This window comes from Equus caballus, chromosome 11 (genome assembly GCF_041296265.1).
Source record: "Equus caballus isolate H_3958 breed thoroughbred chromosome 11, TB-T2T, whole genome shotgun sequence".
In the NCBI taxonomy this organism is placed as follows: Eukaryota; Metazoa; Chordata; class Mammalia; order Perissodactyla; family Equidae; genus Equus; species Equus caballus.
The window spans coordinates 51,280,711-51,303,435 of record NC_091694.1 but is presented as its reverse complement, the minus strand read 5'-3'; the positions used below and the strand labels follow the sequence as shown (position 1 = coordinate 51,303,435).

Genomic DNA, 22,725 nt, shown 5'->3' with positions numbered 1-22,725 from the left:
CCATAGCATGCATTCCAGAAACCTGGTGTTCAAAAAACTCTGGATTTTTGGTAGAGACAGCACAGTATGTTCCCACCCTGGCCCCTTTTGCTTCAAATACATACCACTAATAGACAAAATATTAAAAACCGTGAACTGAAAGGCCTAACCAGTCCTAGAATCAATTCAAAGCTTTGATGGGAGCTGATGGTACATGTCCGCAGGGCTCAGGGCCTGCAGGTGGGCAGCAGCAGCAGGGGGTTAAGGTCCTATAGGGAAATAGGGACTGATTAGGGACAGGGAGCTGGAGCCAGAGCTGCAATGGGATCCCTATATCAGAAAAGGAGGTTGTAAGACCCGGCAGCTCCCTGCCTGGGGCTACAGGCCCAAAAAGGCAGGCAGCCTCAGATGTAGCCTCAAGACCAGAAAGAGGACCAACTTGCCCCCTCCTCAGTGACGTCATTTGAGATACCCTCAATATCACAGTGGGGCAGGAGCCCAAAAATACCATAACAGGACTTGATCATTAACTGGGAGCAAGGAGGTGGGTAGCAGCCATGTCCAAATTGTAGGTCAAGGAGAGGCAAACACGAAGAAGGAGAGGGAACACAAATAAAACAAAAAGATCTCCCACCCAAGATGAAGTTACAAACCAAAATCCCAAAACACACGAAGACGTTTCGTGATTAGCACACAATAAATGGAACAGAGACAATGATTGGAACGTGGATTCACTCTAGATGAAAATAAGTTTATGGAGCAGTCTGACAAAGAATTTACAGTAAGTATGATTAAGATACATAAAAAGATAAATGAAGGAATACTTTCACTTAAACATCAAATCATGAAAGAAAAATAGAAATTAAATAAAATCACATGGATATATAAATGACTAGTTATAAATCTTACACATGAGTGACAGATGTAATAAAATAAGCCTATTTTATTCTAAACTGGGCACAATCTGAGAAAGATTTAGCTATTTCAAAAATAGAACTCAAGAATTACCCAAAACACAGAACAGAGAGACAAGAGATTTAAAAAACATGAGAAAGAAAACATTGACAGTATGCTCTCTGACATCGCTCTTAGCAGCGTATTTTCAAGTCCCATGTCTGACCAGGCAAGGGAAACAAAAGAAAACATGAACAAATGGGACAACATCAAACTAAAAAGCTTCTGCACAGCAAAGGAAATCATCAACAAAACAAAAAGACAACCTAACCATTCGGAGAAGATATTTGCAAACCATATGTCAGACAAGGGGTTAATATCCAAAATATACAAAGAACTCATACATCTCATCAACAAAAAAACCAACAACCCAATTAAAAAATGGGCAAAAGATCTGAACAGAGATTTCTCCAAAGAAGATATATGGATGGCCAACAGGCATATGAAAAGATGCTCAACATCATTAGCTATCAGGGAAATGCAAATCAAAACTACAATGAGGTATCACCTCACTCCGGTCAGAATGGTTATAATTAACAAGACAGGAAACAACAAATGTTGGAGAGGATGCGGAGAGAAGAGAACCCTTGTGCACTGCTGGTGGGAGTGCAAACTGGTGCAGCCACTATGGAAAGCAGTACGGAGTATCCTCAGAAAATTAAGGATAGATCTACCATATGATCCAGCTATCCCACTGCTGGGTATTTATCCAAAGAACTTGAAAACGCAAAGGCGTAAAGATACTTGCACCCCTATGTTCATTGCAGCATTATTCACAATAGCCAAGACTTGGAAGCAACCTAGGTGCCCATCAAGGGACAAATGGATAAAGAAGATGCAGTATATTACACAATGGAATACTATTCAGCCGTAAGAAATGATGAAATCTGGCCATTTGTAACAACATGCATGGTCCTTGAGGGTATTATGCTGAGTGAAATAAGTCAGAGGGAGAGAGTCAAATATCATATGATCTCACTCATAAGTAGAAGATAAAAACAACAACAAACAAACACATAGCAACAGAGATTGGATTGGTGGTTACCATGGGGGAAGCGGAGGGAGCAAAAGGGGTGATTAGGCTCACATGTGAGGGGATGGACTATAATTAGTTTTTGGGTGGGGAACATGATGTAATCTACACAGAATTCGAAATATATTACGATGTACATTTTGAAAGCTTATCATCTGAAAGTTATATCTGGAAGTTATAATCCAATGTTACTACAATTAATTAAAAAATTAAAAATTGAAAAATTAAAAACTTGAAAAGTCAACTAAAAGATGTGGAGGATAGAACTAGAAGCTATGATATACCCCTAAGAGGAGTTTCAGAAAAAAAGACAATGGAGGAAAATGATGGAGAAACAGTACACATAGACTTAATTCTTAAAATTTTACACTGGAGCTTCACCTGTGTGTCTTTTATTTCATTAAAAAAATCAGGAGCAAATATGGCAAATTACATTAAGATTTGAATAACTGAGTAGTAGTTACACAAGTGCTTTTAAACAGTATTCTTGATATTTGAGCTATCTCATAATTTTTTGAGGCAAAATACACTTAACATAAAATTTACCATTTCAGCCATTTTAAAGTGTACAATTCAGAGGTTTTTAGTATTTTCACACAGTTGTGCATCAATCACCACTATTTAATTCCAGAACATTTTCATCACTCCGTAAAGAAACCCTGCACTCACTGGCAGTCCCTCCCCACGCTCCCTCATCCTTGGAAATCAGTTCATAATCTTTCTCTATGGATTTGCTTATCCTGGATATTTCATATAAATGGAATCGTACAATATGTGACCTTTTGTGTTTGGCTTCTTTTACTTGGCACAATGTTTTCAAGGTTCATCCACGTTGGCTGTAGCATGATCAGTACTTCATTTCTTTTTATAGCTGAATAATATTCCATTGTACGGATTTACCTCATTTTGTTTATTTATTCATCAGTTGATGGACACTGCCCATCTTTGTCTATTCCCCCTTCCCTATACAATGGAATCCATATGGCAACAAAAATGAATGAGGTATATTTGACTGTGTTAATGTGGGAAAATGTCCAAGCTAAATTGATAGATTAAAAATGGGATAACCATGCATGCATTATTCCATTTACACAATTTTTTATTGAGGTATAATTTACATATAACATTATATTAGTTTCAAGGTACAACATAATGATTCAATATTTGTATATATTGCTGCACAATTTTTAAAGGACAGACATTGACTAATATGTCCATAGGAAAGTTCTGGAAGGGTATAAGAGAAAATGTTAGCAGGAGTTACCTCTGGTTAACTGCTCTGGTTGGAACTGGGGACTTTCAATTTCCTCTTTACAATCACTCTGAATTTTTCGTTTGTTTGTTTGTCTGCATGAATCATTTTGATAACAAAATACACACACACACAGAAGGATTCTGAAGTGACACGTAAGAACCTAATGAGAGTGGTTGTTTCTGGGGTTGGGAGCAGAGGACAAGGCAATTAGAGTTGGTAGAGAGAATTTTAACTAACCTATGTAAATTTTATCATGTTCATGTATATTTAAAAATCAGTACATCAACAATAAGGATAAGTCTCACAAACAATGTGGAATGGGAGAAGTCCGACAGAAGAATATATAGTGTATTATTACATTTGTATAAAGGTCAAAGCAGGCAAACTAGTATATGGGTTAGAAGTCCGGATAGCAGTTACTCTCGGGAAAGGGAGTGACTGGAAAAGGAGGGTGAGGGGCCTCGTGAAGTCCTGGAAGCGTTCTGTTTCTTGATCTGGGTGCTGGTTACACAGGGGTGTTTGGTTTACAAAAATTCATCCAGCTATACATTTTCTGTTTGTAGACTTCAATAAAAAGTTGGGGTTTTTTTACCCCAGGACCAGATGGCTTTCCTGGGGAATTCTACCAAACTTTGAGAGAGGATTTAATACCTATCCTTTTCAAGCTATTCCAAAAACTTAGGGAAGATGGAACACTTCCTAACACATTCTATGAGGCCAACATCATGCTGATACCAAAACCTGACAAGGGCACCACGAAAAAAGAGAACTACAGGCCAATATCACTGATGAACATAGACGCAAAAATTCTAAACAAAATTTTGGCAACCAGAATTCAGCAATTCATCAAAAGAATCATACATCATGATCAGGTGGGATTCATACCAGGGACACAGGGATGGTTCAACATCTGCAAATCAATCAACATGATACACCACATCAACAAACTGAGAAATAAAAACCACATGATCATCTCAATAGATGCAGAGAAGGCATTTGACAAGATCCAACAGCCATTTATGATAAAAACTCTGAACAAAATGGGCATAGAAGGAAACTACCTCAACATAATAAAGGCCATACACGACAAACCCATAGTCAAGATCTTACTCAATGGGCAAAAACTGAACGCCATCCCCCTGAAAACAGGAACGAGACAAGGATGCCCTCTATCACCACTCTTATTTAACATAGTACTGGAGGTCCTGGCCAGAGCAATCAGGCAAGAAAAAGGAATAAAAGGAATCCAAATAGGGAGGGAAGAAGTGAAACTCTCGCTGTTTGCAGACGACATGATCTTATATATAGAAAACCCCAAAGAATCCATTGGAAAACTGTTAGAAGTAATCAACAACTACAGCAAAGTTGCAGGATATAAAATCAATTTGCATAAATCAGTAACATTTCTATACTCCAGTAATGAACCAACAGAAGAACTCAAGAATACAATACCATTCACAATCGCAACAAAAAGAATAAAATACCTTGGGGTAAATTTAACTAAGGAAGTGAAGGACCTATATAATGAAAATTACAAGGCCTTTCTGAGAGAATTGGATGACGACATAAGGAGATGGAAAGACACTCCATGTACGTGGATTGGAAGAATAAACATAGTTAAAATGTCCGTTCTACCTAAAGCAATCTACAGATTCAATGCCATCCCAATCAGAATCCCAAGGACATTCTTTACAGAATTAGAACAAAGAATCCTAAAATTCATAGGGGGCAACAAAAGACCCCGAATTTCTAAAGCAATCCTGAGAAAAAAGAACAAAACGGGAGGCATTACAATCCCTGACTTCAAAACATACTACAAAGCTACAGTAATCAAAACAGCATGGTACTGGTACAAAAACAGGTGCACAGATCAATGGAACAGAATTGAAAGCCCAGAAATAAAACCACACATCTATGGACAGCTTATCTTCGACAAAGGAGCTGAGGGCATACAATGGAGAAAAGAAAGTCTTTCAACAAATGGTGCTGGGAAAACTGGAAAGCCACATGTAAAAGAATGAAAATTGACCATTCTTTTTCACCATTCACCAAAATAAACTCAAAATGGATCAAGGACCTAAAGGTGAGACCTGAAACCATAAGGCTTCTGGAAGAAAACGTAGGCAGTACACTCTTTGACATCAGTGTTAAAAGGATCTTTGCGGACACCATGCCTTCTCAGATAAGGGACAATAGAAAGAATAAACAAATGGGACGTCATCAGATTAAAGAGCTTCTTCAAGGCAACTGAAAACAGGATTGAAACAAAAAAACAACCCACTAACTGGGAAAAAATATTTGCAAGTCATATATCTGACAAAGGCTTAATATCCATAAGATATAAAGAACTCTCGCAACTCAACAACAAAACATCAAACAACCCAATCAAAAAATGGGCTGGAGACATGAACAGACATTTCTCCAAAGAAGATATACTGATGGCCAATAGGCACATGAAAAGATGCTCATCATCGCTGATCATCAGGGAAATGCAAATCAAAACTACACTAAGATATCACCTTACACTTGTTAGAATGACAAAAATATCTAAAACTAATAGCAACAAATGTTGGAGAGGTTGCGGAGAAAAAGGAACCCTCATAACACTGCTGGTGGGAATGCAAACTGGTGCAGCCACTATGGAAAACGGTATGGAGATTCCTCAAAAAATTAAAAATAGAACTACCATACGATCCAGCCATCCCACTACTGGGTATTTGTCCAAAGAGCTTGAAGTCAGCAATCCCAAAAGTCCTATGCACCCCAATGTTTATTGCAGCACTGTTTACAATAGCCAAGACGTGGAAGCAACCTAAGTGTCCAGCAACAGACGAATGGATAAAGAAGATGTGGTACATATATACAATGGAATACTACTCAGCTGCAAAACAGAACAAAATCATTCCATTTGCAATAACATGGATGGACCTTGAGAGAATTATGTTAAGTGAAATAAGCCAGTGAGAGAAGAATAATCTGTGTATGACTCCACTCATATGAGGAATTTAAAATTAGGGACTAAGAACAGTTTAGTGGATACCAGGGGAAAGGTGGGGTGGGGGGTGGGCACAAAGGGTGAAGTGGTGCACCTACAACACGACTGACAAACATTAATGTACAACTGAAATGTCACAAGATTGTAACCTATCATTAACTCAATAAAAAAAAAAAAGTTGGTTTTTTTTTTAAAGATTGGCACCACAGCTAACAACTGTTGCCTATCTTTTTTTATTTTTTCTGCTTTTTTCTCTCCAAATACCCCCAGTACATAGTTGTATATTCCAGTTGTGGATCCTTCTAGTTGTGGCATGTGGGACGCCACCTCAGCGTGGCCTGACGAGCGGTGCCATGTCCGCACCCAGGATCCAAACCAGCGAAACCCTGGGCCACTGACGCAGAGCGCATGAACTTAACCACTTGGCCACAGGGCCGGCCCCCAATAAAAAGCTTAAAAAATGCATCAAAGGTGTAGTGTACAGGCTTGTTGTCTGGTCACCTGGGGAGGGGCACTGTCCTTGCTGATCCAATCTGTGAGGACACATAAAGGGACCTGGACAGGGCCTCAGGCCTCAGTCATCGTGGCAGGAACGCATTTGGTCCAGGCCTGTGGTTTGTACCAATGAGCAGCACTTGGGCCCTGTTTGCCAAGAGCAAAGGCCAGCAATGATGTTTGACCTGGGGATGCTCGGGGAAGTCTGGAGAGAGGGCAGCCATGTCTTGCTGCACCTACTTAATTCAGCAGCATTGCCTCAGGTTTACCTTAAGGAGAACAACTTAGTGGGAAGATGTGGGGGGTATTGGCCAGGTTTCCCCAACAAGCCCCTTCCAGACCCTTCTGAGTCTACTCCTCACTCCTGGAAGGGGCATATTGGCTGACGATGAGAATGCTTGTCTTGAAATTTCTTCTTGGGATATCCCATTATCAGAGATTAAAGAGGCTGACGTCTGTGCCTCACAAACATTATAGTATCCTAGCCATCCTGCCTGACCTTTGGAACAAGAACCATTCTGACCTTTCCCAGTCGCGGCAGGAGAACAGTGACAGTCGCCCCTCACTGACACCTCTCGTTGTTAGTTGGCCAAGTAGCCAGAATCCACATCTATCATGAAGTGGGAAGCAAAACGCAAAGCAAGAAGAAAGAAAAGAATTACATTCAGAGGAAATTGCTAATTCCCATCATTATAAACTCGGGGCATATCTGCAAGAGAGTGGGTTTTGAGCGTGCCTGACCAAGGAGAGCAATGCATAATTTTGGGCGGGGCTGCATTTATGGCTACTGATATAGATTGGTGGTATTCAAAGTGTGGTCCACAGACTCGTGCCATTTCATGAACTGTTTCTTACAAGTCTGGGATGAGTACAGAATTTGAGAGTAAGCATTTAAAAGCTCTTACAGCATTTGTCAGAGTATATGACAAATATACTTTTATATATGTTGATTATAACAAAAAATGCGGGATTGTAATTTTTATATTTTTTAGTTTTCGTTTTTCATGGAATTCATTTTTATTTATTTAATAATAGTATTGATCTGTGATAGGTTGAAAATAATCAAGACTGGCCCTGGGGCTGGCCCCCCTGGTGGAGTGGTTAAGTTTGTGGGCTCTACTTCAGAGGCCCAGGGTTCGCTGGTTCGGATCCTATGTGGGGACCTACACACCACTCATCAAGCCATACTGAGGTGGCATCCCATATAGAAGATCTAGAATGACTTGCAACTAGGATATACAACTATGTGCTGGGGCTTTGGGGAGGAAAGAAAAAAGAGGAAGATTGGCAACAGATGTTAGCTCAGGACCAATCTTCCTCACACACACACACACAGACTGGTGCTTCCCCACAGATTGTTTGAGAAGCACTGGGTAAACAACAGAGGTTTTGTTCACTGACCTGAACAGAGAGCTGATAGTTGCCTAGCTGATAGAACAGATAGTTTTTGTTTTGCTTTGCTGTTCATGAATAATACAAATCCAGATTTTACACTGGCCCGTCAAATATTCCTGGAAGGCCAAATATCTTCTAACATAACGTGCAAGCGAGAATTTAAAGACTCCAGAGGCCAGAGATACTGTATTGGCTCTATCAGGCATATCCCACCCATGCACTATATCCCCTTAAAGGTTCCAGAAAAGTCTCCTTTCACTAGATCTTGAGGAATAAAGTATACTGCAAGTGATAGAATTTTTATAAAGCTCTTCATTGGCTGGTCCCTCTATGCCAACAATGTGGATAAAGGTGCCACAATTGAAATGGGCTGCCTGACCTTGGGAAGTGGGGTTAAGCTGACCCTAAGGGAAGACAGTGTACCTCCAGAAGCAAAATCATTTTTCACAAAAGGCAGCAGGATGGCCATGATCATCAAATCTCTGAGGATCCCTCATCATGCACAGATCTCTGACTTTTTAAATTAACATGGGCTCCGCAGAATGAAATGGAAAGCCATTGTGGCACACACCTATTTCTACCACCACACTCCCTTGCAGGTTAACTGTAGCGGCTGGAAGAGATATTCACTTTACCAGCCTCCTTTGCAGTAGTCATGTGATACGGTTCTGGCCAATGAGAAATCTATTGGGTGCTTGCAGAAAGGCTTCTACTTTTCCTTATAAAAGAGACAGAGACAGTTGGCAGCCATCTTGCAGTCATAAGGGAAATGCCAAGAGAATCACAGAGAGCCCAATCCAGATCTCTAACATTGGTCCCTAATGAACTACCTACTTTCTGATTTCTTGTTACAGAAGAGAAAATAAGTCCCTATTGTTTATGCCATTCTTAACTGACTTTTCTGTTACTTGCAGCCGAAAGCATTATGAACTGATCTAGAAACCCATAAGGACTTATTTGATTTATATTTGGTTGAATCATACGAAGTTGGTATCTTTTGTAGGTCAAAATAATTGACTATCAGCAGTTTTGCATCATTCAACCTAAATAACTAAGAACACTCTAGGTCTGTAGGTGTGTGTCAGTTAGCATAGTGAAAATTAATAAAGGGAAACCTCATTTAAATTAGAGTCTGGGGGCTGGCGCAGTGGCCTAGTGGTTAAGTTTGGTGGGCTCCACCTTGGCAGCCTGGGTGGGCTCTGGGAGCCGACCTACACACTCCTCCATGGCCATGCTGTGGCAGCGACCCACATACAACATAGAGGAAGACTGGCATGGATGTTAGCTCAAGGCAAATCTTCCTCAAGCAAAAAGAGGAAGATTGGGGCCAGCCTCGTGGCTGAGTGGTTAATTTCATGTGCTCCACTTTGGCGGCCCAGGGTTTTGCCAGTTCCAATCCTGGGCACGGACATGGCACCACTCATCAGGCCATGCTGAGGCAGCATCCCACATGCCACAACTGGAAGGACCCACAACTAAGAATATACAACTATGTACTGGGGAGCTTTGGGGAGAAAAAGGAAAAAAATAAAATCTTAAAAAAAAAAAGAAGAAGAAGATTGGCAACAGATGTTAGCTCAGGGTGGATCTTCCTCAGCAAAAAAATTAAATTAAATTAAATTAAATAGTCTGGAGGCCAGAATATAGTCTTGGGAGCTCCCGCAGTACCATTCAAGGTCAATTACAAGTACAGGAAAGATTGTCAATTGCAGACCCCAACAGAAAGAAGTCTTCCACAGGAAGAATCATCAATCACAAACCCCAGCAGGAAGAAATGAACATTTCACCTGAAACAGAAATTGACTACCCCAGCAACTCAGCCAATGAGAGAAACTACTCAGAACTGCTGCTTTTCTCTAAGGGACTTTCATTTAAAACAACCCCTCCCAATTTCCTCCTTTTTCCCTATAAAATAGTGTTCCTCTTCTCTGATTGTTGCACTTGCCTATGGTTTTTGCTATAGCTTGCTTGTCCCAACTTGCAATGCTTTGCTGTTCCCAAATAAACCCATTTTGCTGGTAAAATAACTGGCTGTGTTATTTTTTAGTTTAATAGTATGCTTTGGACAGCAAATAACAGAACTCTTAATGCGTTAGGCAAGGAAAACTCTTGGCTCATTTAAGGAAAGTGCTGAAATAGGCATCCAGAGGCCCACAGTGTCACCAAGGTCTCCGGTTCTTCCCAGGCCTCTCTTCTGCCCTCTGCAGGGTCAGCTTCATTCTCAGCTGCTCCCTTCAGGACCGCCAGCAGCACTGAGGGCTGCGTGCTTCGTTGTCCACTTCCAGCAGGAGAAAAGGAGTTTCTGCCCAGCATTCTGGACATGAATCCTAAAATTCCCACTAACTGGCGCACTTGAGTTACATGTGTATCCCCAAACCAGTGACCATCATTCTGGAATAAAAGGTCCTGACTGCTGTAAATCAAACAAGATCCACTCCTGGGCCTGGGATGGGGTCAGCTCCCTCTCAGACCCGCAAAACTCTAGGGGCTTTCAGGAAGTGGGAATCACTTGGAGAAGGGACGCTGACTACATAACCACAATGTCCAGTACAATAGGTCTCCATCAAGATAGGGATTTGGGGCCAGCAGCAACAGAAACCAACAACACAGAATGGGGAGACAGGTGGTTCCCCAAAGCAAAGTTAGGATGTTATTATTCAAAGGAATAGGAAGGGTACTGGACGCGCAATACTTGCAAATATCCACTAGTTATTTCATAGAAGGTCCCAAAATGGATTCATTTAACCCAATAGTAAAATTTGGGGTCAGAAAGAGCAGAGAAGAAGGGAGCATGGCAGGAAGGAGAAATGTGACAGTCAGTCCAAACAATGTGGCCTTGGTCCGCTGGTGGAAAATTCCTACTAGAGATGTGAGTGAAAGACTTTATAGAACAAAATAGTAATGACACAAGAATAAGCACACATGCAAACAAACAGTGTAACAGAATAGAGAGTCTGGAAATAGATCCAACTATCTACGATGATTTATTATGTCAAGGGTAGCATTTAAATTCCGCTGGGAATGGTAGTTTGTTTAACAAATGGTGCTGGCATAACTGGCTGTCCATCTGAAAGAAAACAAGTTAGATCCTAGTCCATATACATAAGGATAAATTCCAGGTATGTTAAAATTTTAAATTTTTAATAAAAAAAAAAGATATGAGAATCACGGGATAAGGTGAACTCTCCTAATCCGGAACCCAAGCGTGCCCCGGCTGGCATTCCGCCTCTTCGATTGGGCCCTTCGAGGGCTAGGTCATTGGACATCCAGCCAATGAGGATTGGGCATGTGCGGCCCGCTCAGCCAATGGGACCAGGGCGGGAGATTTGAAAGGAACTCGGCTGGGGCGCGGCTGGGCAGGGCCATTCGTTTTCCAGCGGCCAGCAGGGTGGCTGCGCCACCGGCTCCAGGTGAGCTGCCCTCCTTTCGCGGGCCTTGCTCCGAGAGGACAAGTGATCGGGCAGGTCGGGGGTCCGTTGGGCGAGCCCGCGCGCACTCCGCCAGCTGCCGGGCGCTCAAGGGTGGAGAGAGGGTCCTGGAAAGGGGTGGGGCCGGTGGCAAGGCGGGGGCAGCGAGGCAAGCACCCGGGTGCGCCCTGATGTGGCCAGCGTGTAGATTTGCTCCCTTTCACCAGCCCCAGGCAAGCGCTTCCGGCTAGATCGATCCGACCCCTCCCGCTCTCGCTCCCTCATTTTTCTGCTTCTCATGGCTCTGTTTCCTTTCTCTGCCCAGCTTTCCTCCCCCTTTCCCTCTAAGGATGACCCAGAAGGAGAACGCCTACCCCTGGCCCTACGGTCGGCAGACGGTAAGGGCATTCCCACTTACCCTCCACCCCCACACGCTTGGCGACTTCCTGCTTGGAGATTCGAGGTCCTGCAGAGGCGGATCCTCTAAGCATTTTCGTCCCGTTTATGCTCCACTATATGGGCCCCAAGAGTTTGCTGGCAGAACCCACTCTGGTCATTTGCAGCCACATCCTGTCGGGTGCTGTGAGGAGCTCTGCAGGGCTAGGCCTACTTGTCACATACAAATGATATCTGGGACTGAGCAGGCAGGGTCTGGCCTTCAGGCCATGATTCCCAACCTTTGCCCTGAAAAATATATGCTAAGCAGTAAATAGAAATAGACTCATGAAGGATTGAGATAAAGTTTATAAGTTTAAAAGTTCCAGGACCAGTCTAAATAATTTGGAATTTATTTTAATGACTGGTATGAGGTAAGGATCTAAATGGGTTTATTTTCCAGTTGTCTCAACACCTTTCACTGAAGAGTCTACCCTCTGATTTGAAATGTCACCTTTTATGTATATTAAATTCTCACATATATGTGGGTCTGTTTCTGGACTCTGTTTTGTTCAACTTGCTTATTTGTAAATTCTGTACTAATATCACAGTTTGGGAACAGGTTGGAAGGGGCACTGAGGCTTTCTTCCACTCCTGGCTAAAGAAGAAGGAAGGGGCCCTGCACAGGCTTTGCTCCCCGTTGGCGGGGCTTGGCCATCCTGGAGGGTCCATCTGTTCCCCTGTCCCCCAGCTCCCTCCCTTGTGGAGCACTGAGTGGGGCTATCCAGAATGGAGGCTGAATGAAAAACCATTGTCACTTCTACACTGGTCACTCTCAAAAGACAGTTATGTATATTACTCAGAAGTTGATGGTGAGAAGTGGTCCAGGGCCATCACAATAGCCCTCAGTGTCTGTCCCTAAAGCCTGGTGTTGCAAAGGGGTAGATACTGGTATTTGCTGCAACATTCAAGGCCTCAAGGACCTTATGTTAGCCTTAATAGGCTGAGCTTTTAAGGGGCTATGAGAATGCCTCTGTGCTAAAATTCATTGAATTGTGGGTGTTCATTACTGCAGCCCTCTACTGCCCCCTGGGGTCGGGAGCTGGGTGAATGAGTGGTGTTACAGACAGGACTTGAGAGGTTGGACAGTTTCATGCCTGAGAATGTGATGTGGGCCAGGGCCAAAGAGGTGAAATGTTAGGTGTTGGGTTAAGTCCTTTGCTCCACTTGGGTTGTTTATTTAGAACCCATTTTGATATGGGGCTCTGAGCAGAGTCTTGGAGCTGAGTAGCAAAACTGTGGTCTCAGTGTTCCTCTTTGAATTGGGGATGGGTGGGTGGGTGACTCTATAGCAAGTACTGAAATGCTGCTTGCAGCACATTCCAACCCGGTCACTGAGACAAAGGCACCCTCAGAACTCACTCCTGCTCCTTCTCAGGCTCAATCTGGCCTGAACACCCTGCCCCAGAGAGTCCTCCGGAAGGAGCCTGCCACCCCATCTGCACTTATCCTCATGAGCCGCTCCAATGCTCAGCCCACAGGTAACTGGGATGGGGGAAAGGACAACCTGAGAGGACTAGAGTCTACGAGGAGGGTGCATGGATGAAAATGTCAAAGGAGGGCCTCAACTTACCTGTTCTTTCCTTAGTTGCCCTTGGCCAGAAGGTGATGGAGAACAGCAGTGGGACACCCAACTTGTTAATGTAAGTGCCCAAGCCTTGGGGTGGCAAGAGAGGAGGGAGACAGTGAACACTTAGGAGATGAGGGAGGTAGAAGCTAAGGGCCGGAGGAGTGGGGGCGGGGGTAAGAGAGCCTGATCCATCCTCAACTGCCCCGAAAAGAAATGGGGCTGACGTGCAGGGGGAAAGCAACCTCAGATGACTGACAAACCAGTGCTCAGCTGCCTTCCCCCCCGACTCTCTAATCAGGCGTTCCTTCACAATTGATGACTTTGAGATTGGGCGTCCTCTGGGCAAAGGCAAGTTTGGAAACGTGTACTTGGCTCGGGAGAAGAAGAGCCATTTCATCGTGGCCCTCAAGGTCCTCTTCAAGTCTCAGATAGAGAAGGAGGGCGTGGAGCACCAGCTGCGCAGGGAGATCGAAATCCAGGCCCATCTGCAGTACGGGTCAACGCCCTCTGAGCCCCAGCCCCTCTGCTCCCTCCCCCCCAGCAATTCTTTCAGCCCCACCACATCTAGGCTTTTCTCTATAGTTGTGGCCACTTAGTCACATTGAGCTCTCAATCCAGAAAGCTGCCTCCAGTTCCCACTGGCCACTGTCAGCCGTGGTGTTGCCAGCCTGGTCCAAGTCGGTCCCCAGTTTACCCCATTTGGGACCTGTCATCTTTCCCATTTCCTTATGCCAGGATGCAGCCCGAGTCCTCCTGTCTCTCTTCTCCCAGGCATCCCAACATCTTGCGTCTCTACAACTATTTCTATGACCGGCGAAGGATCTACTTGATTCTGGAGTATGCCCCCCGGGGGGAGCTCTACAAGGAGCTGCAGAAGAGCCGCACTTTTGATGAGCAGCGAACAGCCACGGTCGGGGCGGGTGGGCACCTGGAGTGCCGGTTGGGGGGCCCTGAGGCTAGGGGTACGCTGCTCGCAGCCGGCGATGCGTCCTCGTCTGACTGCCTGTCATTGGCTCTCCCAGATCATGGAGGAGCTGGCAGATGCCCTGATGTACTGCCACGGGAAGAAGGTGATTCACAGAGACATAAAGCCAGAGAATCTGCTCTTGGGGCTCCAGGGAGAGCTGAAGATTGCCGACTTTGGCTGGTCGGTGCACGCGCCCTCCCTGAGGTACGGTGGGACAGGAGGGCAGCCCTGGGTGTGAGGCTGGGACACTCAAAATAAAACTGCTCCAGATGTTGTTACCCAGATACATTTCGGTTTGTCCTCATGTAAATACAGACAGTAATATCTTTACAAAAATAGGAAACGCAATTTTGTTGCCCAGATTTCTTACTCTATATTTGGGAGCCCCTTGCCATATCACTGAGAATACTCCCACATCATCTTTAGTGGCTTCATAGTGTCGCATAGTAGAGATGTGACCTGATTTATTTAAGCAGGACACGCTTGGTGGACATTCGAGATGTCCCCAGTTTTTCCTTTCCTTCTAAGGCAAACATTGCCCTCATGTCTGATTGTTTGAAGAGCCATCCCTCAGTGCGGAAACACTGAGGCAGTGTGTAAGCCCTCCTCTGGGGCTTTCGTTTATATCTTCACCCCATCCCTACCCCAAAGGCCCTGTCAGAGCCTGGCTGGAACACTCCCCTGGGGCATCCTGGGGTCCCTTGGCTCCCTGTCAGGCAGCAGGGAAAGGAGAGGCTGTCTGTCTCTGGGACCCCTGCCCACTCACCCCACCCCACCCAGGAGGAAGACGATGTGTGGCACCCTGGACTACCTGCCCCCTGAGATGATTGAGGGCCGCACGCACAATGAGAAGGTGGATCTGTGGTGCATTGGAGTACTCTGCTATGAGCTGCTGGTGGGAAACCCGCCCTTTGAGAGTGCTTCACACAACGAGACATATCGGCGCATCGTCAAGGTGGGAGGGCCGGCCTGGCTCCCTGGCTGGGACTTGGTGCTGGCTGCAGAGGCCAGGGGCTGGGAATTGCAGGGCCCTCTGTAACTCTCCAAATTGAATGGGCAGTCAAGGAGAAAACAACCAGGCCGAATCTGAAGGAACCCTTCCTTCGCCTTTCTCTACTTCTGCAGGTAGACCTGAAGTTCCCCCCTTCTGTGCCCGCGGGAGCCCAGGACCTCATCTCCAAGCTGCTCAGGCATAACCCCTCAGAACGGCTGCCCCTGGCCCAGGTCTCAGCCCACCCTTGGGTCCGGGCCCATTCTCGGAGGGTGCTGCCTCCCTCTGCCCTTCAGTCTGTCCCCTGAATTGTCCCTGTCATTTATTCGGTTGTGTCTGTGTTTGTGTGTCTGTATATGTGTAGTTGGAAGGAGGGGTCTCTGGCCTGTTCCCTTATCTGTCTTCTACCTCCTTTTTATTTAATAAAAGCTGAAGCCTTTTATACTGATGAGTGTAGACGTTTACAGGTGGAGACTTTGCTGCGGCGGCGGCTGTCTCCCATGGGGAGGAGGCTAGGGAGTTGCCCATGCTGGGTGCCGGGATGAACGTTGCGTCACTGCCCCGGGAGTGCTCACCTTCAGCTTGGATGCCCACCCCGTCAGCTCCCAGCCGCCTGCTCCCCCGTGTCTTGTCTTTCCCCTGCTCTGACTTCCAGGGTCTGGGGGAGCTGGGACCGTGCTCCACTCTGCTCTGCCTGAACACCAGGCGTCTAGCCCACCTTCTCTTTCTTCCCGCTCAATTGTCTGACCTCTAGTCTTTCTCCTGGTTCAGTCCTGTCAACCCAGGAGCAACTGAACATTGCTGTACCCTAAAAGTTGTCTTTTTTTCGCTTGTTTGACAGCTCTGGTCAGGATCTAATACAAGAGTAAATAGGAGCAGCACTGACGGTGTCTTGTTCCTGACCTAAGGTTTCAGTGTTAAGTAGGATGCTTGCTATAGGTTTACCCCATTTTACAGATAAGGAAACTGAGACACAGCGGGGTTACATAATCTGCCATGAGTCACACCGCTAATAAATGAGGGAGCCCAATTTTAAACTCAAAGTCCATAGTCTTTAATACCATGCTAGAGTGGTATAATGATGCCTTTCCACAGCACACACATTTATTTTATATATCACAGAATTGGAACAGGAACTACAGTTTTTACTGTTACTATGTATAGTCTTTAAAAAAAGTCCTTTATCAGGTTAAAGAAAGCCTGTTCTCTTCCCAGTTGGCAAAGGGCCGGTTTTTTCATACCATGAATAGGTGCTGACCTTCATCAGATGCTTTTCTGTATCTGTCATTTGCTCTTCTGATCAATGTGGTGAAGTACATCAATAAATTTTCTTATTTTTATTTTATCTCAGTTATTCACGCTGTATTTGATTCCTAGAGCAGCTATAACAAATTACTACAAATTTGGTGGTTCAAACAACAGAAACTTATTATGACAGTTCTAGAAGTTCAGAATCAAGGTGTCTGCAGTGCCACACTCCCTTTAAAGGCTCTAGGACAAAATCCTTTCTTGTCTCTTCCAGCTTCCGGTGGCTCCAGGCATTTCTTGGCTTGTCTGCATAACTCCAATTTCTGCTTCCATCTTCACATGGCCTTCTCTTCTCTCTCTGTCTCTCTCTGTCTTATAAGAACACTAGTCATTTGATTTAGGGCCCACCCAGATAATCCAGGATGATCTTATCTCAAGATCCTTAATTACATTCGTAAAGACCTTTTTCCAAAAAACCTCACATTCATAAATTCCAGAGGTTAGGACATAGACATATCTTTTGGGGCTAGCATGCAGTCCACAATACGTACCCAGAGATTAAAACAACTGAACAATGTTATATGGCTTTTTTTTAAAAGCTAACTGTTCATTTCTCTCTTGCCAGAGATATCCAGTTCCAAATCTTTTTGCTGTTTTGTTTTGCTTTTAGTATTTACCATCTATTTCTAAATCACATGCTTCTGTTGCTACTTCATAAATCTTCCATTTTAGGCATTACCTATTATTTTCCTATTTCTATTTCCTATTGCTATAAAATTTAAGGATGTCCCTCTTTCACCCCACTGCCACCATACACATGTACATTTTTATGTCCTAGCATCCTTCTGATGTAGTTATGTCATAATTCTGGTTAGGTTTATTCGACAATAGTTATTAAGAGCCTTTGACATTCCAGGCACTGCTCTAGAGGCTGGAGGACAGCAGTGAATGAAAGAGCAAAAATTCTCTGCTCATGGACCGTGCGAATCTGGAGGATCAGTGCCCAGTGTTTATATTGTGGCCATGAAATGGTCATACGCTGACTCACGTAGCATTCCATTATTTTCTTTTCTTTACAACTTTTAATTATCTCTGAAGTCAATAGTCGTGCCATTTGCTCAGTCTCCAACCTACAGATCACTAATCCACCCCCAAATTCTCCCCAAGTCTGAGCACTTAACAGCTGTCAACATCCATCAAAGTGTCACTTCATTGCGTCACACGGGCCTCAGATGGAGTATATTTTATTATTATTCAGGTCTCAGTGTTCTCTAATTACCATTATGATTTCTTCTCTGACCCAGGAGTATTTCGAAGGTGCTTTAAAAATTCCGAATGCAGGGGCTGTGCCCTAGAAGCACTCTGCCCGCATTTCCCCACTCTCACCGCCAAGCCTCTTATGCAGATGCTTCTGACTCCTAATTCTAATGCCCCAGGCTCCGCTTCCCCAGGGCTTGAGTTTGAGCGCTGTGTTGTCTCTTAAAAAAATGTTTTAATTTACACAAATTAAATGAGTTAATGCACTTATAAATAATATGAATAAGGTGAAATTCCACTTTTCCAATTATACTAATATCAGATACGAATATCACTTTGGTAACATATCTTTCTAGTCCTCTTTCTTTGTATTTACGTTCATGTCTGTATACTTCTAGAAAACAGCATTGTCTTTAGCATGTGGACATTTCTTTAACGTAAGCTGTATTGCACTGTATGTGTTGTTCTCTCACTTCCTTTTTGCACGATGCCTGAGAAGCCTCTCGATGACAGTTTGGAGAGATACACTTTGTTTTTTAAAACTGCTGCACTATAATCCTTACTATGGATATTCCTAGGTTCTTTCAAAGCCATTCTGTTGATGGACATGTAGACTATTTCCGGTGCCTTGTACTGGGGCCATGTCTTTGGCGTGCCTCCTTGTGCTCCTGTGTGAGGGCTTCTCTGGGGAGGATCTAGAGAGGGACATGGCAATGCTGGGTCATAGGGTACGCCCAGGAAACCTTTGATAGGATGCCCAATTGCTCTCCCGCTCCCACCAGCGGTGAAGGAGGGCACCCATTTTCCTGCAGCCTTAATGCCGACTAACACCCTCATTAAGTCGCCCCACGTGTTGGCTTTGCCACTCCCCAAGCCACCAAATCTCCCCACATGCCTCCACCCTCATGACCTCCCTTTGCAGTTGTTGGAGAAATAGCAGAATCAGACAGGGCTCTTTTATAATCCGACCACCCACTCTCCCAAGCTACTCTCTTCACGGGTCAGCTGCCTCCCCACTCCCACCCTCCAATGGAAGAAGTGCCCTGGTCCCTAGGAGGCAGCCCCTCCAGGTGTGCTCTGGCCCCCCTCCTCTTTCCATTCAACAACTTCACTCCAGCAATTGTCCCTTTTCAATTCTCTTTTTGAACATTAATATGTTCCTTTTTTGCTGGATAATTCTCATCACTATACGAACAACCAGTAGCTTGACCCCACCTCTTGTGACTCCCAATTTGCTCTCATAGCAAAATTTTTTTTGAGCACATTGTCTACACTCACCATCTGCACTGACTTCCTCATCTCTGTGCCATGACATTTGTCAGTGACCAGTGCTTGACCCCTTAGAGACTTTTTTAAGAGGCATCCTGGCCTGTGTCCCTCCCCCAACCCCGCCCTTCAGCAGCTGAAACTGCTCCAGCCAAATCCAATGGGCCCTTCTCTGACCCCACCTCGAAGCCACATTCAACAGGGGTGACCTTTCTCGTCTAGAAATATCCCCCTCCCCTCCTTCCACCTCCAGAACCGCACTAGCTTCTTTTCCTCCTGGCCTAGCTAAGCCCCTCGAGCTGGGCCCTCCTCTGAGCCCTGATGGGGGACCTGGAGGGACTCTGCTGGGTGCTCTTTTCTTCCCCATCTACACTCTAATCACACTCCATCCCATGGCTTTAAACATGACTCCTACATCAATATCTCTCACCTCAACCTCCCCATCAAGTCTAAGACTCATATATCCTTGGCATCTCCACTTACTGTATCGAATAGTCTTCTCAAAGTTAACACGCTAAAACAGTACTCTCAATTCACCACCCCGCCGCCACAAAAAACCCCCATATTTCCCCCATCTCAGTTCATGGTGCCATCATTCACCCAGTTGCCGAAGCCAAAAATCTAGGAATCACCCCTGGTTTCTCTCTTTTCTTCTCCACCAGCCCTGCCTTCCTGCCGTCAGTCAAATCCACTGAGTCCCAGCCCCAGCTTCCTTCCACGCAGACTCCGTTGCTCTCAAGCTAGTTCAAGGCCCCATCCCTTCTGGCTTGGATGATGGCTAGAAGCATCCTCACTGTCCTCCCTGCATCCATTCTGGGCCCTACAGCCCATTCCCCACACAGCGGAAGTTAGAGCTCCTCATTCCCAGGGTCAAAACCCTCCTTCGCTTTTTCACTGCAGTTACTTAGAATAAAATCCAAATGCCTTACCACGGTAGGGGTCCTCCATCGGTTTTCAACTCTGGCTACCCATCAGAATCAACTGGAGGGCTTTAAAAGAAAATAGAACTCAGACCTCACTCTAAGAAATTCAGACTTGACTGGTCTGGGTTGAGACCGGGGCATTCGTATGTTTTAAAACTCCCCAGGAGACTCTGAGTGAAAAATCCCCACCCAAGGAGATCCTGTTCCTTTCTACTTCTCCAAGCTCATCTCTAACTTCTCATCCTCTTCCATCACTAAAGCACTGGCCTCCTTGCTGTCCTTTGAACATGCCAAATTTGTTTCCACCTCAGGGCCTTTGCACCTGCTCTTCTAGCTAGAATGCCACTCCCCAGCCTATTTTGAGTAATGGGAAGAATAGTGATCTGTGCCATGACCTTTCTCATTGACTTGTGCCTGACCCCTCAGAGACTTTTTTAAGAGGCATCATCTCACTCATGAAAATTCTGAGTATCCACAGGCCAGCCTGGTAGCATAGCGGTTGAGTTCATGCTCTTTGCTTCAGGGGCCGGGATTCACTGATTCAGATGCCTGGTGCGGACCTAGCACCGCTCCTTGGACCATGCCGAGACAGTGTCCCACATAGCACAACTGGAATGACCTATAACTAGAATATACAGCTAGGTACTGGGGGGCTTTGGGGAGAAGAAGAAGAAGAAGAAAAAAGAAGATTGGCAACAGCTCTGGTGCCCATTTTTAAAAAAAGAAAATTCCAAGCATCCAGAGGAAGAGCCACCCCCCTAATATAATGTAAAAATGTGATATAATTCTACTTCCCACCCCACATCCCACTCAACAAACATCCTGCTCAACAAACCCCACAAAGAACATGAGGGCCTGTGCTCTGGGGCGTGCAGAGAAAACTGTCCTAGTTGACATTCTTCTGAGTAAAGATATCAAAGTGATGAGTCCAACTGACTGCGACATTTGCTTACTTTGAGCACTTGATGATCACCTTACCTTCCCACTGAATGGATGATGACAGAAATAGGAGAAATGAAAAGCCACTTCTCTTCTTCCCTGGGTATCTGTTCACGTCCTCCCGAAATGGTAGCAGACACTTCTCTCTGGAAAGACAGTCTGCATTTCCGTGAAGTGGAAGACAGGCTGCATTTCCGCGCAGGGGTGTGGGCACCGACCAGAGTGGGTGGAGTGATCTGTCCCACCCCACATCATGGCACTAGCGGGTAGGGGGCTCTGTGGAGGAGCGAGCTTTCACTTCCTGTCAGCTTGCCTTAGTTCTAGTTCCTTTTCCACGGCTTATTAGCCATGTGACCTTGACTAAGTTGTTTAATTTTTTTGAGCTGTTAAGATGGAAATAATCTTTCCTTTCCTACAACATGGTCTCTTCTCTAGTGTAGTAATGTACCTGGATCTAAGAAGCATTTAAAAATATAGTCCTGAGCCAGCCCTGCTAGCCAAGCGGTTAAAGCTCACTCCACTTTGGCAGCCGGGGTTCAGTTCCCGAGCGCGGAACTACACCGTACTTGTGTGTCACTAGCCATGCTGTGGCTCACAGAGAAGAACTAGAAGGACTTACAACTAGGATATACAACCATGCACTGGGGCTTTAGGGGGGAACCAGGAAGAAAAAGAGGAGAAAATTGGCAACAGATGTTAGCTTCGGGCGAACCGTCCCTTGCAATATATATATATATAGTCTTAATCTAGAAAGGATTTCAAGTAGTTTACAAGATATGTAAAGCAGAAAATGACATAAAAGTGGGACTACATTCCCCAAAGAACATACATAGATAGCAAATAAACACAGGAAAAGATGTTCAACATCATTAAATTAAAGCCATAATGAGATATTGCCACTTATTAGAATGCCTACAAAAAGCAAGACAGACAGGACAGACCTAAAGGGTTCGACTGTAGGTTTTCCAAAGGAATGGAAAATGGAATTCCTAAGAAGAAAAACTCCCACACATGGGCTGCACTTCAAGCAAAGAGCTTTCGAAATTTAGAATAGGTTAAAAGGAGAGATGGTGAGGCAGCCTTTTGGAGAAAGCCACATTCTCCCAGTGCCCCTGTATCTACTGAGCTTTGCAGTGTTACAAACCCTCTCTGGTCTTGTTGGTGGCATGATTCTTTTTTAATAAAAGTCTTCTATTTTGGGTACCTCATTGATTATGTGAACGAATGAGTCTAACAACTGGAACAGTTGTACTAGTTTTACAGACTGTCTCCTAATGGTGTGGCTTGAAACAAAACTGGGTGATTTGACTGAGTGACCTAGTGACCTCTAATACCACAGTGAAACTAGTTCAAATCTTCCTGAGATAACTGGATGTGTGGCAGCCATTTTGTGCCCATGAGGAGAGATGGGGTGAAGACAACTCTGCAGACTGAGGGCGACAGAGCATAAAGATGGAAAGAGCCTGGGTACTTGATGATTTTGCTGAGCTGCTGAATTAACCAACCCTGAAGTCCTTGGCCATTTTTCTAATATATGTGTCTTTTGCTAATTTACTTGTAAGGTCAAGGGATATTAACAGTTTGTCATATACTTTGCCAGTGTTTTTTTCCTTTCT

At 44.7% G+C, this 22,725-nt stretch overlaps 1 protein-coding gene and 1 long non-coding RNA gene across 4 annotated transcripts; one reads left to right on the top strand and one right to left on the bottom strand.

The window, feature by feature from the left end:
- The first annotated feature begins 11,411 nt into the window (after nt 1-11,411).
- Nucleotides 11,412-16,821, top strand: AURKB (aurora kinase B). 3 transcript variants are annotated; one of them, XM_001504814.5, is made up of 9 exons: nt 11,412-11,516; nt 11,839-11,911; nt 13,327-13,429; nt 13,537-13,591; nt 13,817-14,008; nt 14,290-14,428; nt 14,541-14,689; nt 15,266-15,440; nt 15,611-16,821. In XM_001504814.5, exons 2-9 carry the CDS (start codon nt 11,864-11,866, stop codon nt 15,782-15,784), a joined length of 1,035 nt encoding a protein of 344 aa, XP_001504864.2. In that variant the 5' UTR covers nt 11,412-11,516; nt 11,839-11,863; the 3' UTR covers nt 15,785-16,821. The 3 variants fall into 3 exon arrangements, with proteins under 3 accessions (XP_001504864.2, XP_070084264.1, XP_070084263.1); XM_070228163.1 differs by lacking the exon at nt 13,817-14,008 and having other exon boundaries at nt 11,433-11,516; XM_070228162.1 differs by lacking the exon at nt 11,839-11,911 and having other exon boundaries at nt 11,445-11,516.
- LOC102149755 (uncharacterized) lies at nt 16,507-21,317 on the bottom strand. Its single transcript, XR_288085.4, has 3 exons — nt 21,149-21,317; nt 20,177-20,236; nt 16,507-18,676 (listed from the first exon to the last, which is right to left on the bottom strand). It is a non-coding gene; the product is annotated as an uncharacterized lncRNA (long non-coding RNA).
- Nucleotides 21,318-22,725: the final 1,408 nt, after the last annotated feature.